This window comes from Desmodus rotundus, chromosome 3 (assembly GCF_022682495.2).
Source record: "Desmodus rotundus isolate HL8 chromosome 3, HLdesRot8A.1, whole genome shotgun sequence".
Lineage (NCBI taxonomy): Eukaryota > Metazoa > Chordata > Mammalia > Chiroptera > Phyllostomidae > Desmodus > Desmodus rotundus.
The window spans coordinates 10,467,292-10,482,781 of NC_071389.1; the positions used below are offsets into that span (position 1 = coordinate 10,467,292).

At 53.1% G+C, this 15,490-nt stretch overlaps 1 protein-coding gene across 1 annotated transcript in view; it reads left to right on the forward strand.

Annotated features, from left to right (window-relative positions):
- The window catches only part of IGSF21 (immunoglobin superfamily member 21), a 228,230-nt gene extending 222,067 nt beyond the window's left edge, over nucleotides 1-6,163 (forward strand). The window contains exons 7-10 of the mRNA XM_053920619.1: nucleotides 4,087-4,172; nucleotides 4,524-4,716; nucleotides 5,118-5,156; nucleotides 5,930-6,163. Coding sequence (XP_053776594.1) covers nucleotides 4,087-4,172; nucleotides 4,524-4,716; nucleotides 5,118-5,156; nucleotides 5,930-6,003 — 392 coding nt within the window. The 3' untranslated portion in view covers nucleotides 6,004-6,163. The remainder of the gene's footprint in view (nucleotides 1-4,086; nucleotides 4,173-4,523; nucleotides 4,717-5,117; nucleotides 5,157-5,929) is intronic.
- The last annotated feature ends 9,327 nt before the right edge of the window (nucleotides 6,164-15,490 follow it).

Here is a 15,490-nt window from a genome sequence, read left to right on the forward strand (position 1 = left end):
CAGTCTGCCTGGCGGAGCTTCAGAGAGAACTGGGGGAGAGTGGTGTGAGCTGGGGGGTGGGTCCTGAGTGAGAGTCTGCACCTCACACAGGCAGGGCACCGGCACCCTGGCATGGGTGGGAGACAGTGGGGTGGACGAGATGACCTTGGGCACAGACTCTAGTCATCTGCTGAGGACGTTGAAGGTCAGGCCAGTGAGGGTCGGCACATGTCTCCCTGTGATATAGCCCTTAGCTCCTGCTGTCCCCTCCACCAGGGGTGCTCTCCCCTGCTCAGGTGCCACCCCTCCTCCAAGAAGACAGATGCCCAGCTGGGCCCAGAACCCATCTCTGTAGATGGTAACTACATTCTTCCCACTGATCAAGCCAGAACTCTGGGGTCACCCACTAATCCCCCTCTTTTTTCTATATCTCACTCCCAAGCCATCACCAAGCCCTGGCAACTCAACCAGAGTATGTCCTGCGTTGGCCACATCTCATGGTTTCCCCTCTGACCGCCCAACCAAGGAGCCCAGATTATTACAGTAGCCCCCAAGCTGAGCTTTCGGCTTCCCCGTTCGCCTTCTCCTACTCTTCACCCTGATTGATCCATTTACTATAAGTCATATCAGGAATCACATACACACCCACCCCAAATCCTCTAAAGGTAGGCAAATAGATTGATAGGACAGAATAGAGTCCAGAAATAGACCCTAATATATAGACTCAATTGATTTTTGACAAAGGACCCTGGGCCGTTCGATGGGGATGGAGAAGTCTTTTTAACAAATGACCCAGGAGATGCATAAGGAGAAAATGAACTTGGGCTCTTACCTCACATATACACAGATTTAATTTGAGATGAATCATAGACCTAAATGTAAAACCCAGCATCATAAAGCTTCTAGAGCAAAACATAGAAATATACCTGTGCGATATTGGGGCAGGCAAGGATTTCTTAAAGAGGTCGCGACAAGCACTAAATGAAAAATAGAAAGTCGGTAAATTGGACTTAATAAAAATTCCTATCTTCTGCTCATAAGAAGACAATTTTAAGAAAATGAAAAGGCAAACTATAGACTGAGAAAAAAACACTCTAACCACAAATATATGACAAAGGATTTGTATCCAGAATATATAAACAGCTACTGCAGATTCATAATGACAAGGAAACTCAATTATTTTTAAAAAGAAGATCTCACAATGGCCAATATGTATATAGAAAGGGGCATAACATCATTAGTCATCAGGGAAATGAAGACTAAAACCTCCGCGAGTTACCATTTCACAACCGCTGGATGGCCTGGAATTGAAGACGTCGGCGATGCGAAATGTGGATGCAAATGCAGAGCCATCAGAATGCCTGTCCATCGCTGGTGGCGGCACAACTACTCAAAAAACTGGCAGTTGCTTACAAAGGTAAATATACCCCTTCTCCCTGGTCCACTCTTTCGCTCCGAAGTGTTTACCCAAGAAAAAGGAAAACACACACCCACGGAGATTCGGGCATGAATGTTCACATCAGCTTTATTCATAACAACAAAAACTGAGAAATGCTAATGGCCATAATTAGGAAAATGGATGAAAAAACGGTAGTATATTCATACAATAAACTGTATTTCTTATCGATACATATGAATGAACTCCTGATACACACAGCAGTGTGGCTGGAACTCAAAACATGCTGAGCCGAAGAAGCCAGACGGCAAAGAGTACATACGGCATCATTCCATGTCTGTGAACTTCTAGAACATGAAACAAACCTCTGGTGACAGAAATCCAAACAATCTTTACCTATGGAGAGTGGACATTGACTGAAAGGAGGCGTAAGTGAACTTTCTAGAGGGCGAGGAATGCTCTAGAGTGTGATCGGGATGGTACTTACACAGGTAATCATGTTCATTAAGATTCATCGAATTGTGTGCTTAAGAACAGGGCATTTCCCTACGTGACCTCTATCGCATTAAAAGCCAGGGAGTGCTCATCCACCACTCCCCTCTGGTCCACCTGCTCCAGCCACAGCGTCCTCCTTACTCTTCCTTGAATGCATCCAGCTCAGGTCCACCTCTGTGACTTTGCAATGACTTTCCTTTCTGCCTGGAAAAACCTTACCCCAACATTCTCAATCCCTCCTTCATCCAGGTCTCTCCTCAAATCTTCTACCCCTATCTCAGCCTCTTCCTCCTGGCCCCATCAACTCCTTTCCTTGCTTTGCTTTCTGGCATCATATTTATTTCTATCTACAAGTATATATTATATAATTCCTTATCTCTTGGATCCCCCACTGGAGTTTAAGTGCCATATGGGCAGGATTTTACCTGCCATGTTCACTTGGTACAGGACTCAGAAAAATCCCTAACACGTTACTTAATAAACTCTTGTTTAATAACAATTCTTCTGTGGGTTTGTGAAGATTAAATAAGGCAGTGCAGAGAGAGTGCCTAGCAGAGTGACAGAGTGAGTACTCAGTAAATACAAGCTACTATTATCATCATTCCTCACTGGGTCCTCAACATTGCCCTGCATAATGATCAACACAGACACGTGTACCGTAAAGAACTAGGTAGGCAGAGCAGATGAATGACTGGGCTGGTGAATGGACTGGTAGGTTTTGGGGTAGATGGGTGGATGGGTGGGTGGATGGATAATATGATGGAATGACGGATGAATGGATAGAATGAATGTTTGGATGGATGGATGGGATGCTATGGCCGAATGGATGGATGTGTGGGTAGAAAGAATGGATGGATGGGTAGATGGATAGATGGGTAGATGCATGGATGTGCATCCATGAACAGATGGATGAGTGTGTGGGTGGGTAAGTGGTGGTTTTAGTGAACACCCGGAACTGCTGGGGGAAGCTTAGAGAATCTTTTCCATGAGATTTCACAAGTCTGCCCTTGGAGTAGAATGCTCAGGAGCAGGAAAGAGGGCAGGTTATGTAGTCAGGATCCCGTGCATTTCCCTGAGCACGTACACACCCCTTTACTATCTCTGATCCCTCCCCCACTGTCCTTTCAGAGCAACTCCTCCAGTGAGGTGGTAGCCTGTTGTCCCCATTTACAGGTGAGAAAACTGGGGCCCAACAGGTTGAATTGGCTTATGCAGCCAGAGAGCAGAAGGCTAGGCCTCAGTCCTGGTCTCGGGGCTCTCCTCGTTCTATGTGTCCAGGGGCTGAGAGGCGTGAGACTCTGGGGACTGAGAACACGCCTTCAGGTGATGTGTTCTAGGAGCAGGCAGGGGGGCCACGATTTGACAGCCAGCAGCTGCTAATGGGTTTCAGGGTGGTGGAGGAAGTGCCAGGGTAAGAGCAGCTGGCCTGGCTTCCGGAAGCAACATCTTGATAGAGCAGTGAGGGTAGGAGTCGGAGGAACCGCCTGCTGCAAAGGCCCTGGTTTGTCAGCTCAGGGAAGTAAGGGCAGGGCTGACCCCTAGCCCACCCCCTCTGCCCCTCCCAGCAGCCCCCAGGAGCCCCCAGGGACCGCAGCTCAGATAGGACAAGGTATCAGCTCTCCTCCTCCTCCACTCCCAGGCTTCCTGCTTCCCTCTGAAGACCTGCATGACCTGAAGTCCTGCTTCTGCCACTTCCTGACTGTGTGAGCTTGGGCAAGCCGCTGACCCCCCTAGGGCCAGTTTTAAAGCCTGCAAAATGGGCTTTACGGTCACCTGCCTGTAAGAACCAGGATGGGTGCGACGGCCCTCCACTGTAGCCTAGTGCACGTCAGGCCCCTGATCCATGCCAGGTCCCTCTCCTCTCGGGTCAGTATGCCCAGGCCCATGCCTGACAGGAGTAGATGGGGGTTTTAGAAAACAGGGCAGTGAGGAATCTGGTTCCTCACACCTCATCCACCCAGGGCTGAGACCACGTTTGGTACGCCGTTGAATCCCCAAGTCCCAGCCAGGGTCTGACTCACCGCAGGGACTCAGGGAGTGTGTGCGAACGCACCAGGCAGGCTAGAGTGGAGGAAGGAAGGAATGAGCATCCTGGGGCAGGACTAGAACTGGACTAGAACTTCCTCTTTCATTTCCCCTGCCCCTCCTTTTCTTGCCCAGTGTCCCTCCCCCGCACATACGTCCACCTCTCTGACCTGGCCTTTCTCTCCCTTCAGTTGCCCCCAAAGGACCCAAAATCACGATGACGCCCAGCAGAGCCCGGGTCGGGGACACAGTGAGGATTCTGGTCCATGGATTTCAGGTCGGCCTCTCTCTGAGCATCTGGAAGAGTGGTGGGAGGTGGGAGGGGCCCCAGCCAGGCACTGGCATCCCTGGCAGCATGCTCTGAGACCCTGCCCTTGACCTCCAGCCCAGCCTGCTAATCTAGTGATGGCAAAATTGGTTTCGGTGAGGAATGGCAAGAGGTACCTGCATTTTTGCTTACCCATCCAGAACTCCGAGTAGACGTAGCTCATGGGCCTTGACATCCTCCCAGCCCTAGAGTCTTCATCTGCCTAATGCTCCAGGAAGCCCCTCCTAACCTATCAGATGACAATGCATTGCCAGGCCTGGCCAGGCCATGGTTCTGACCCCTTCCTGCTCTGGCCAACAGAACGAAGTCTTCCCAGAGCCCATGTTCACATGGACACGGGTCGGGAGCCGCCTCCTGGACGGCAGCACCGAGTTTGACGGGAAGGAACTGGTGTTGGAGCGGGTTCCCGCAGAGCTCAACGGCTCCATGTACCGCTGCACAGCCCAGAACCCTCTGGGCTCCACGGACACTCACACCCGGCTCATCGTGTTCGGTACGCCGCACCGGACGGGGATCGGGGCAGCTGCCCAGGGACGGGCCCTGGCTGGCACTGTCCCAAGAAGTAGGGAACAGAAAGCGCCTGAGTGCCCTACATGTGCCCTGGGAAGGTACCCCACAGGGAAGCACTGGAGTTCAGCAATGAAAACCAGAGATCTGTGGGTTCAAATCCCAGGCCCACCGCTTAGCAGCTGGGCCATCTTGGGCAAACAACTTAACATCCCTCAGTTTCTCCTGTGTCACGGTGGGGCTGGCACTTCCAGCCCACAGACGTGTGGCTGCACCGAGAGAGTGCACGTGATGCTACCTGGCAGGTGTGATCCGGATAGAGGGGAGCTCCTTTACCACGTTCCAAAGCCATCCACTCTCTAGCTCTCTTTCTGTTCCTCCCAACAGAAAACCCAAATATTCCAAGAGGAACAGAGGACTCCAATGGTAAGTCTCCACTCTCAGGGCTCCTTGCTTAGAAGTGCAATTTTCAAGGCTCCAGGAAGCTCTGGCCCCGACACCTCCCGTCTGCCTACCCTTGCCCCTCCCTCGAGCCTCAGGCAGGACATTGTCCTCTAGTTCCCAGAGCCTGGGTCTGGGTGGTCAGGAGCGGGCACTGAGACAGTCAAGGGGGCTCAGCACCCCAAATCAGCGGCAGGCATTTCCAGGGACTAAGTGTGTCCCCAGCACCATCCATAGTGGCTCAGAGGGTTCAGCGCCCTGGCCCCAAGGACATGTATCCAGCACTGACCCTGGGGCTGTGTTCTGGGCCCCTGGACCACTCTGCAGGGCAGTTGGGAGCACAGCCAGATGGCTCCGCTGGGGTCCCTCATATTGCCCTCCCAGGCTTCCCCCAAACCGGGCACCTCTCCAAGGGACCCAGACACTGCTCCCAGGCCCACCAGCCATGCTGTCCCCACACTGGGCCCATCCCACAATTCACAATGGAGGCCCCAACTCATGGTCCCCACTGGAGGGTCCTGATGGGCACCAGGGAGCCTGACCCCAGCCCAGCAGGCCCAGGGCAAAGAAGGGGCCACCCACAGGTGGGACTGGTGGCAGAGCTGGGGTGTGGACCCAGTGCACCCTGACAGTGAAGTCCAGACTTTTTGCTGGGCCCTCTGAAGCTCTGCTGTTCCCGGGTGCCACAGCCGCCGAGCTCACCAGAAAGCGACATGGTGGGTCTGCGGGCTCTGATCCTGCTCCCTGCCCTGGCACAGGTTCCGCTTCTGGCCCTGCTGGTGTCCGGCTCACCTTGGTGCTCGCCCTGACAGTGGTCCTGGAGCTGACGTGAAGGCTCGGCCCCGGCTCCCAGCTCTCCGTCCAGCACTGACATCTCTGCGATTGCTTTTCATTTCTTTTCTAAACTATTTCCAGTCTTGTTCTTAGTCTCTTTCTTTCTGTCTTGGCTTCTTCAGTCGGTTTAATTAAAACAAACAGAACGATTTTCCCCACCTGGGTCTGCGGCTCTGTATTCTTCATTTGTTCTATGACAGCAACTGGGTGCCAGCTGGTATCCAGCATTGGGACAGGCACTGGGATGGGGGCAGGGGTGACAAAGGAGATGGAAGACATGCTCCTCCCTGGATGAGGGGTAGAGATACAGATCACTCTCTCACCCAGATCCTGACAACCAGGCATGGGAAGTGGCCAGAGACTCTCAGGAAATTAAAGGTTCCTCAGGGCCAAGTGTAATGGTCAGCGGTTGCCAGGATAATGCTGCATAACAAACCAACCCACATCTTAGTGGCCTACAACAACAAGCATTCATGATTATGTTCCTGTCCAGGATGACGTGGTGAAGCTGATCCACTCTGGCCTCGGTGGGCAGCTCTGCTTCACTGGGCTGGACTTCAGGCTGTAGGTGGGCTCGGGTCTCCTCCACAGGTGTTTGCTTGGGAGCTCAGGCAAAAGGGGCAGTGGCTCTCTGACATTTGATCCTCTAATGGTAGATCACCAAAGCCTAGGGAAAAAGCCCAAATTATGCACCCACCATTAAAGCATCTGCCTGTCGTGTCCATGAACACTTCTTCAGTCAAAGCAAATCACATGGCCAAGGCCAACATCAATCAAGGCCACAGGTAAGTCAGGGGTAGAGGTTCCTAAACTTTCTCCTCAACCACAAGAAGATTCCCTACGCCGTGCAGTGATTAGCTCTGGGAGAAAGAAAGGGTCATTGGGAGGGTGGGGTTGGCCTCTCTGAGCTGTGGCCAAGACCAGTCAGTCACCGAGAAGAGTCCGTGGAACACTTTTAATGTCCAGATGGGACAGGCTGTGCAGCAGGAACACATCAGCCCCGGAGTCTACCGCATTAACACCATAAAACATTATTTTGGGCCATGAAAAGCCCAGAGCAGTTTGGACAGTCCTCTTTCATTTTCTGGCTACACCAGCTGGAACATGTGGCTTCTAGAATCTTCTCCAGGGCAGGGGGAAAGGGCTGCAGGATCACTGTGGTGAGCAGAATGATGACCCCCCCCCCCAAAGATGTCCACGTCTTAATCCCTAGAACCTGTGAACATGTTACCTTACGAGGCAAAATCGATTTTGCTGATGTGATATTTACGGATTTTGAGATGGAGAGATTGTTCTGGATTATCCAGGTGAGTCCAATGTAATCACAAGGGGCCTTATACGAGGGAGGAAGGAAGGCAGTAGAAGGAAATGTGATAAAAGAAGCAACAGATCGATTGGGGTGCTGCAGGGAGCGGCCCACAAGCCATGGAAGGCAGGCCACCTCTAGAAGCTGGAAGAGGCAGAGGACCGGGTTCTCCCAGGAGACTCCAGGACGAACTGGCGCTGCCAGCAATTCCAGCCCATAGATTCATTCCAGACTTCCAACCTCCAGGACAGGACGCTAAGGAAGTGCATTTGCATGGTTTTAAGCCACTAAGTGTGTGGCAATTTCTCCCAGCAGCAAGGGGAACCTCACACAATGGCACAGGGTATTTTTAAGGGCCAAGCATAGCAGTGACGGAGATTACCTCTGCCCACACCCCAGGACCGGAAGCGGTCACAGCCCCCAACCTAACTGCAAGGGAGCCTGGAAAATACACCCTTCCTGTGCTTGCTGGTGAACACGGTGCACTGTGTCCACCGTGGAGAGGCACAGGCCAGGGTGGCAGGACAGGTGAGAGCTGGGAGGGAGTACCCTCAGCCAGCGCTGCTGCCTCAGAGTGCCCAGGCTTCTCCCTTCCCAGCCAGGATACACATGACCTAAAGGACACTTTTGTGCCTCTCCCAGTCCACGCAAATATCCTGGGAATAGAGACCCATCCCTACAAAAACTCCAAGTCCTGGGCACATCGGGCTGGGAATTAAGCAGTGGCTCTATCATCACAGCCCCTTTGCCTCGGCCCAAGTCAGGACCTAGATGGCCAATTCAGCTCACGTCCACCTTGGCTCCCAAATCTCTGATGCCATATCTTTCCCCTGGAATGCCAGACTCCGATGTCCAACTTCCTGTTGTTTTCCCCTCCCCCATTGGATAGCTAATTGCATTTCCAACTTCACATGGCTGAAACCCAACTTTTGACTTTCCCTTCCAAAACATGGCGCTCTTTCCCCTTCTCCGGAAGTTGTGCCGTCATCAACCCAGCTGACCAGACCCAACACTTACTTTTCACTCATCTCTTTCCTTCGTCCCTTCATATCCAAACAGCTCGTTGACTCTACACTCAAAACTCATCTTTGTTCACTCGCTTCTCTCCTCCACTGCCACCGTCCTACCCAAAGCTACCTCTCACCCAGAAAACTGCCTGCACTTCCTATCAGGTCTTCAGATCGCCTCCTTGCCACCCCCCAATAATCTGGTCCCCCCCACAGCAGCTAGAAAGATCCTTTACAACATAAATCATTCCCTGGTGCCCTCCAAGTCAGAACCCTCCAATGGTGTCCCACCGGCTGTAGATGGAATGTCTGTGTTCCCCCCGCAAATTCATATGTCGAAACCTAACCGCCAATGTCACGATTTTAGAAGATGGGGCATCTGGAAGATGCTGAGGTCACGAGGGTGGGGCCCTCACAAATGAGACCCCAGAGAGCTCCCTCCCCCCTTCCACTGCGCGAGGACACAGCAAGAAGTTGGCCACCTGCAACCAGAAGAGGGCTCTCAGCAGAACCTGACCACGCTGGCACCCTGATCTTGGACTTCCTGCCTGCACAACTGTGAGAAATAAATTTCTTTTGTTTATAAGCCACCCAGTCTGTGGTATTTTGGTGTAGCTGCCCAAATAGACTAAGACACAGGAAATAAATCCAAACTCGTTATAAGTCGTACGGGATGTAACCCAGCCTGCTGGCTTTGTCTCATTCACTCTTTGTCATGCACTCATCCTTCCTTTCCTCCAGCTCTCCAAGCCCATTCCTACCTCAGGACCTTTGCTCTGCCTGATTCTGCTGCTCAGAGCTCTCTATGCTTGTCCCCTTGACCTTTTCAGGGCTGATCCTTCTTTCCACTTAGACATCAGGATACCCTCCTCAGAGGGACTACCTGACCGCCATGGCCCTCTCTCCATCATGCCATCCTTAATTTCATTCTCTGCAGAGCCATACCACTATCAGGTGCTTTTCCTATTTACTCCTATTTATTGACCGTCTTTCCCTTACCCTTGGCCAGAATGTCAGCCAGTAAGTGTGGGGACCACATCTGTAGCATCCATTTTTTATCCTCAGCACTTAGGCCAGAACCTGGCACATGGCAGGTGCTCAAAGGCTGTTAATTAAGCATATGAATGAGTGAGTGAGTGAATAAGTGAATGAGTGAGCACCTCCCAGGGACATGCTAAGGGGCCAGGCTCTGCTGGGCATCCAGGCTGCAGAGATGGGTAGGAGGTGCCCTCCACCCTGCAGGAGCTCCCCTCCACCCTGCAGGAGCTCACAGCCCAGGGCAGGGAGAACATTTATTCAGCTATAACCATGGACCCTCAAACTGTGATAAGTGCTCAGCACAAAACCTCTCCGGTGCTCCAGAGATTAGGGGGACAGAGATTCATTTCTCTGCAGTGGGGGAGGGGGTGCCAGAGGAGACCAAGGAGAATAAATGACACATGAGCAGAGCTTTGAAAGAAAAATAGAGTTTGACCAAGCAGAGAATGGAGAAGAATATTCTAGACAGAGAGAAGAACATAAGCAAAGGCTTCAAGAAGACAATTTAGTGTATATTTAGGGGAAAGACAAGTTGTTATATCAACGCTTCTGACAGCACATTAATTTACTCAACAAATGTTTCCTAACTGCTCACCACGGGTCAAGCATTGTGATGAATGCTGCAGATTAAATAGGGATACCGTCATATGGCTCTTGTATCAGTTATCTATGGCCACAATGATGCTATATAATGAACATCCCCCAAACGTGGTCGCTTAACACAACAGCTGTTTATTATTTCTGATCAGACTATGGTCAGCAGCTGATCTGGGAGGTTGGCTGGGCTCCCTGGTGCATCTGAATCAGCTGCTGAGTCAGGGGGGAGCGGGTTGGTCCATCAGGGCTTTTGCCCCATATGGTCTCTCATCCTCCAGCAAACAAAGGTGGTGCAAACGGAGGCGCGAGAGAGAGCTGAAACACACAAAGCCTCAAATGGCCTCAGGGAACTTGCAATCTGTCACTTCTGCTACTTTTTTTTTTTTTTTTTTTGGCGGCCAGTATAAGTCGTAAGTTCAGCCCAGATTCAAGGGGTGAAGAAATAGATTTCAGTTTTTGCTGAGAATAGCTGCAAAGTCACATTGCATACTGCGTGGCTGCGAGATGATGCAGAATTAAGGCCTTTTTTTTTTTTTTTTTTTAGTTTACCACAGCCCCGCCTTCTGAACTTGGCATTCTAGAATCTTGGTTTCCCATCCTCCACATCACATACTCTCATTTAACCCGGGAAGCCCAAACGACTCTTCGTAGCAATTTCTCTTCCACAAATAGAACAAATAAATGGTCCATTCATTCAGTGAGCATTTGCATGGCCACACCTTGCAAGTGGAGAGCAACACGAGCAAACGATTTTCAAGTATTGAAGGCGCTCAGATACCCATCGGTGGAAACATCTGGGCCGGATCAGCGGGCAACAACCACATAGTACCAATTGCCTCCCCAACCCGCGTCCTGCTTCCCCGGAGCCCTGCTCCGTCCCACACGAGCCTCCTGCCCCCCTGCTGCCTGCCAGCAGTCCTCCCTAAGCCTCTGCCTCCCAGTGACTATATTTTCTGAAAGGAATAAAGGGAGATTTGTTCCCCTTCTTTGCCTTAATAGACGGAAGACCACGTAGGCATGAAATTGAAATTGCTTTGCCCTATTAACAGCGCAGTCACTGGGCTGCACTGACCCCTGAGGTGCGTGAATTTCTCAGCAGCAAGTGGATAAACCACAGAAAGCGGCTGGGGACACACCGGAGAAAGCCAGCTGGGTGCCACAGGGGACAGGGCAACTGCTTTGGCTCCGAATTTGAGGACTCTGTGTCCCGGGCAGCCTGGAAAGCATGGTTTATTCAACCTGGAGTTGAAGAGGGGGGCAGGAGGGATGAATAAACCAGAGCCCAACCTGAGAGGGGAGATGGACCCTTCATTTATTTGTCCACTGGCTCATTCACTCATCTGATGAACTCCTAGTGCCCCCTGGCCTGGCTCTGTGTCAGGCAGGGAGGCACAGAGATAGGTTGGGCAGAATCTGCCATAGAAGAGCCCCAAATCCATCTGGAATGACAGACTGGAGGAGAAAAAGAAGTGAAATTCTATGCAGTGAGTATTGAAATAAAAGTAAGAGAGAGCACATTGCAGCTACAGAGTGGGTGAAAGATTGTTCTACCTGGGAGGTCAAGGGAGGCTTCCAGGAGGTGGTGGCATTGCAGCCAGGACTGGAAGGCTAAGAAGGGGACATTGAAGTCAATGCTACCACCTTCACAGTTTGGTCCCAGGTTAGTCCAGATGCCTCAGCTGTCTCTCGGGCACCAGCCCAAAAATGCTGCAGTCACTGGGAGAAAGAAGGCCTCAAGTTCTGGGCCAGTTTGCATTGTCCCCTGAGGTACATCCTGGCTCGCAGGCAGGACAGCCAGACATGTGGCTGCTGGTCTGGGCCTGACCACCGAGTCCTGGCCCCATGGAAGCTCCATCTCTGTCCACTGCTCTTCCCAGCCACAAGTGAGCCCTAGTCCCCGGCCACCGTCCATCGACACCACACCCTCCACGGTGCTCTGGCTGCCCACTGATGCCCGCTGACCCTTGTGCTCACGTGACTAGGCAGATGCAGAGACCCCTGCTGGGCCTCATGGAGACCACCCCCTCCCCACAGCGTAGGGGCCAGGGTGTCAGCCCGCCTCCTCTGGTCACTGGAACTCTTAGCAGTCTCCTGTGGCAGCTTGGAATGGGCCACCCTTCTCTGGCCTGAGCTTTTGAGCTCTGAACAGCTGGAGACCCCCCATCACCAAGTCACAGGAAGTGGGGAGGCATATGATGTTCATCCCAGGGCTGCCCCTTCTGGGGAGGAGGGTGGGAAGCAGCTCTGCTCTGGGGGTCCCTTGGCCTGTGCACCTGCAAGAGAAGCCAAGTCTGAGCTCACCATCTTCTCCTTAGCCTTGGGGCCACACAGCACACCCGAGGGGGTCATGTGACTCTTGTGTCCCCACTCCCCTCCATGAATGGAGACATTCATCCCTCCTGTTTCTACCCCGGCCAGGCTATTGGCCAAGCAGAAGAGGATCTGGAGACCCCACTACACCACGGGTGCCAGCGAAGCCAGCTCCACCCAGGGTCACGATTACCTCATCTGTGAGGAGATGTGGACAGTGAATCACGGGTCTTCCACGAGGCTCCAGCGTCTGTGGAGTCAAGGGCCAGCCCTCCCAACCCAGAACGACTGCAGGTTCAGGTACCCAGAGCTGAGAAAACAAAACGCAAAACAAGGTCCCTGGCTCTGTCCCAGCTGGAGAGCTGACAGCCCCAGGGGGGCCCCAAATGTGGAAGTGCCACCTGTCCATCTCAGGGGAAAGGACTGAAAGGGGGACGGTGGTCCTGAGAGCAGAGGAAGGAGAGGAGGGAGAAGAGGAGGGAGAGGAGCTGGAAAAGAGGAGGGGGTGGGGGATGGAGGAGGAGCTGGCCTGGAGCAGGGAGAGGAAGGAGAGAGGGAAAGGGTACCAGACCCAGGAAGGCTCACTGGGCACTATGGGTCAGGCTCGCCCTGGGATCCAACATCCTGGGAGACAGGAGGCTCCTCGGAGGGATTTGAAGATAAGGATGGAGGGGACAGAGGGAGGCTGGGGAGAGGGAGTCTGGAAGAGGACTTTCCAGTCTAGATAGAGAAAGGGAGAAGCCAGTGTAGACAAGGAGACAAAGAGGGTGCGACACAGAGGGGCAGTAAGGACAGAGAGGGACAGAGACAGAGACCCACAAGCAGCTGGAGAGACTGGCCTTTGCCGCCCACGGGGGAGGTGGAGCCCTAAAGCAGAGCAGAAGGGAGAGCTTCCAAAAGGCACTTAAGCCGTTCTGTTGGTGATTACGCCCTTGGCCTCCTCGGGGAACGACAGCCCTGAGTGATGGGTGGAAAGAAATAGATGTGCAAAGTACATGCATTTTTCCAAAACGGGCCCAATCATCAGTGGCAGGCCTAAATGTCAGCACACACAGCAGAGCCCCGGGCTGCCAGCTGCCTCGGCCCTTGTGACAGAGCTTCCTGGGCAGCTGCCGGGCACCTCCCCTCTGCTCTTCCCACCTTGCCCCCGCCCCCGTCCCCTACCCCAGGCAGTTAGCTGGCCTCCCAGCCCCAGGCTGCCATTCCCTCTGGCCTCTAATTCCACTGAACCTGCAGTTCCCAGGGATACAAACAAAAAGCGTTTTGGAGGAGTGAGTCCTTCTTAACCAGTGCCCCCCCCCCCCGACATTCTCAGACCTGCCCCTGGGACTGTCCTTCTCTGATCGAAGGGACAGTCCTCCCTCAAGTCCCTTAGATCCCAGGCTGAGGGGTTGAGACTTCTGCAAGAGGAGCCAGCAGATCTGCCAAGGTCAAGCACACAGTCCCAGCCTGGGTCTGAAGTCCAGCTCTACCACTCAGTCTTTGTGACTTGGGTGCTTTACTTAACCTTTCTGTGCCTCTATTTTCCCTCCTGTGAAATGGGTACACTGCTGTTTATGGTGCTCATCTCAGACAATTAAGTGGATGAGTATACAGGAAGCTTGGAGAACAGAGCCTGGAACAGTGCCTGGAACATTGTACATATTCAGTGTTAGCTGTTGTTGTCCTTACCAGGGAGTGAGCAAGAGCTGAGGGTGAGAGCATCTTGGAGGCAGAGTGGGTAGCTCTAGAGCCTCACTTTTCAGGTGGGGGCCCAGCATCCCCTGAGAACTTAACAGGAAGGCAGAACCTCAGGCCCCACGCCAGGCCTGCTGGGTCAGAATCTGCACTTGAACAAGATCCCAGGTCATCTGTGTGCCTGGTCAAGTCGGAGAAGCCTGCTCTTGGCATAAGTAGGCAGTTAGCTGCTCACATAAATGGTTCTGGTGAGAGTTTCCGTGAAGGTCAATGGCACTGGCTGGAGAGGAACGCCCTAGGTGTGCCAAGCCTTGATTATTTACGTGTTGTGCTGGATACTTTAGCCCTTAAAACAACCCTGCACCCCACTTCCCAAAGGAGGAGATAAAGCTCAGAGGGGGTAGGGGACTTGCCCAGGGACAAACCCTCCGTGTGAGGCTACGGGAGCTGGATCTGATCACAGGGAGCAGGGCCAGCTGTGGGGCTGCAGCATCGTGAGTCCAAAGGAGGCTGGGCCTTGGCCTGCAGTCAGAGACTCAGGAATGAGAACGCAGAGGACGGGCAAGTTTGATGCTGGACAGGCTGACCTTGGAGAAGGGGAACGTGCCAACGGTGGCATCCAGCCGGTCTGGGGCTCACGAGAGATGCTGATCAGAGACCATCTGCCTTGGGAACCACCAGCGCTGATTAAGCACCGACCATTGGCCAGGCACTCCATCCATCCCACTGGCTGTAGGACCAGATGTTCTGTATGTTATAGATGTGCAAGTAGAAGCTCAGAGAGGTGAGTTATTTGGTTAGGGTCACACAGCTTCTGTAAGCTCTGAGACCTGAGCCTACACCTGCCCGGATAAAGAGCCCACAGTCTTTCCGTTGCACCAAGCCACAAATGACCCGATTCTTTGAAGTGGCTGAGGCTCTTAATTTAGGTTCCCCCCAAAGCAGTCCTGAAGGCAAGGATTGGGTGCAAGTAGTTGTTGGTTTGGGAGGGAACCCAGGAAGCAGAGTAAGAAGAAGGCAGTCAAGACAGGGGAGGGAGGAACGCCCATCCAGGATGGGCCATGAGCCAGTTACCAGCCCGGGCAACGGGGCCTTTATTCTGAGGGGCGCCCTCAAGATTGTGTATGCATGCACCTCGGACCTCAGACTGGCCCCGCGAGGAGGCAACGGGGCTGGAACAGTATCCCCCGATTGCCTGACCACTGACTCCAGCGCCTCTGGCCTGACCCACTGAGAGCTGCGCACACCCCTGAAGCCTGAGAAAGTCCGCTGCAGAGAGACACAGGTGCTGCTGTGCGAGGAAGCCATAGGTTGGTAAATGGCAGGTGGCCCCCGGGGGCACTTTGGTGACAGGAGCGGGGCAAGGACTGAGGGACTGAGTCTTTTGGCTTCCCAGCATCCTTGTGGCCCATCTGAGGTTCTTGGAAAGGGAGAAAAGGCCCTTGGGGGCCGGGGGTGGGGAATTTACCGTGTACCAGCATCTCTATGTGTCAGGCACTTTACCTGCACAGGGCCCTTGGGAGGAGGGGGTGGAAACCAAGGAATGAGGT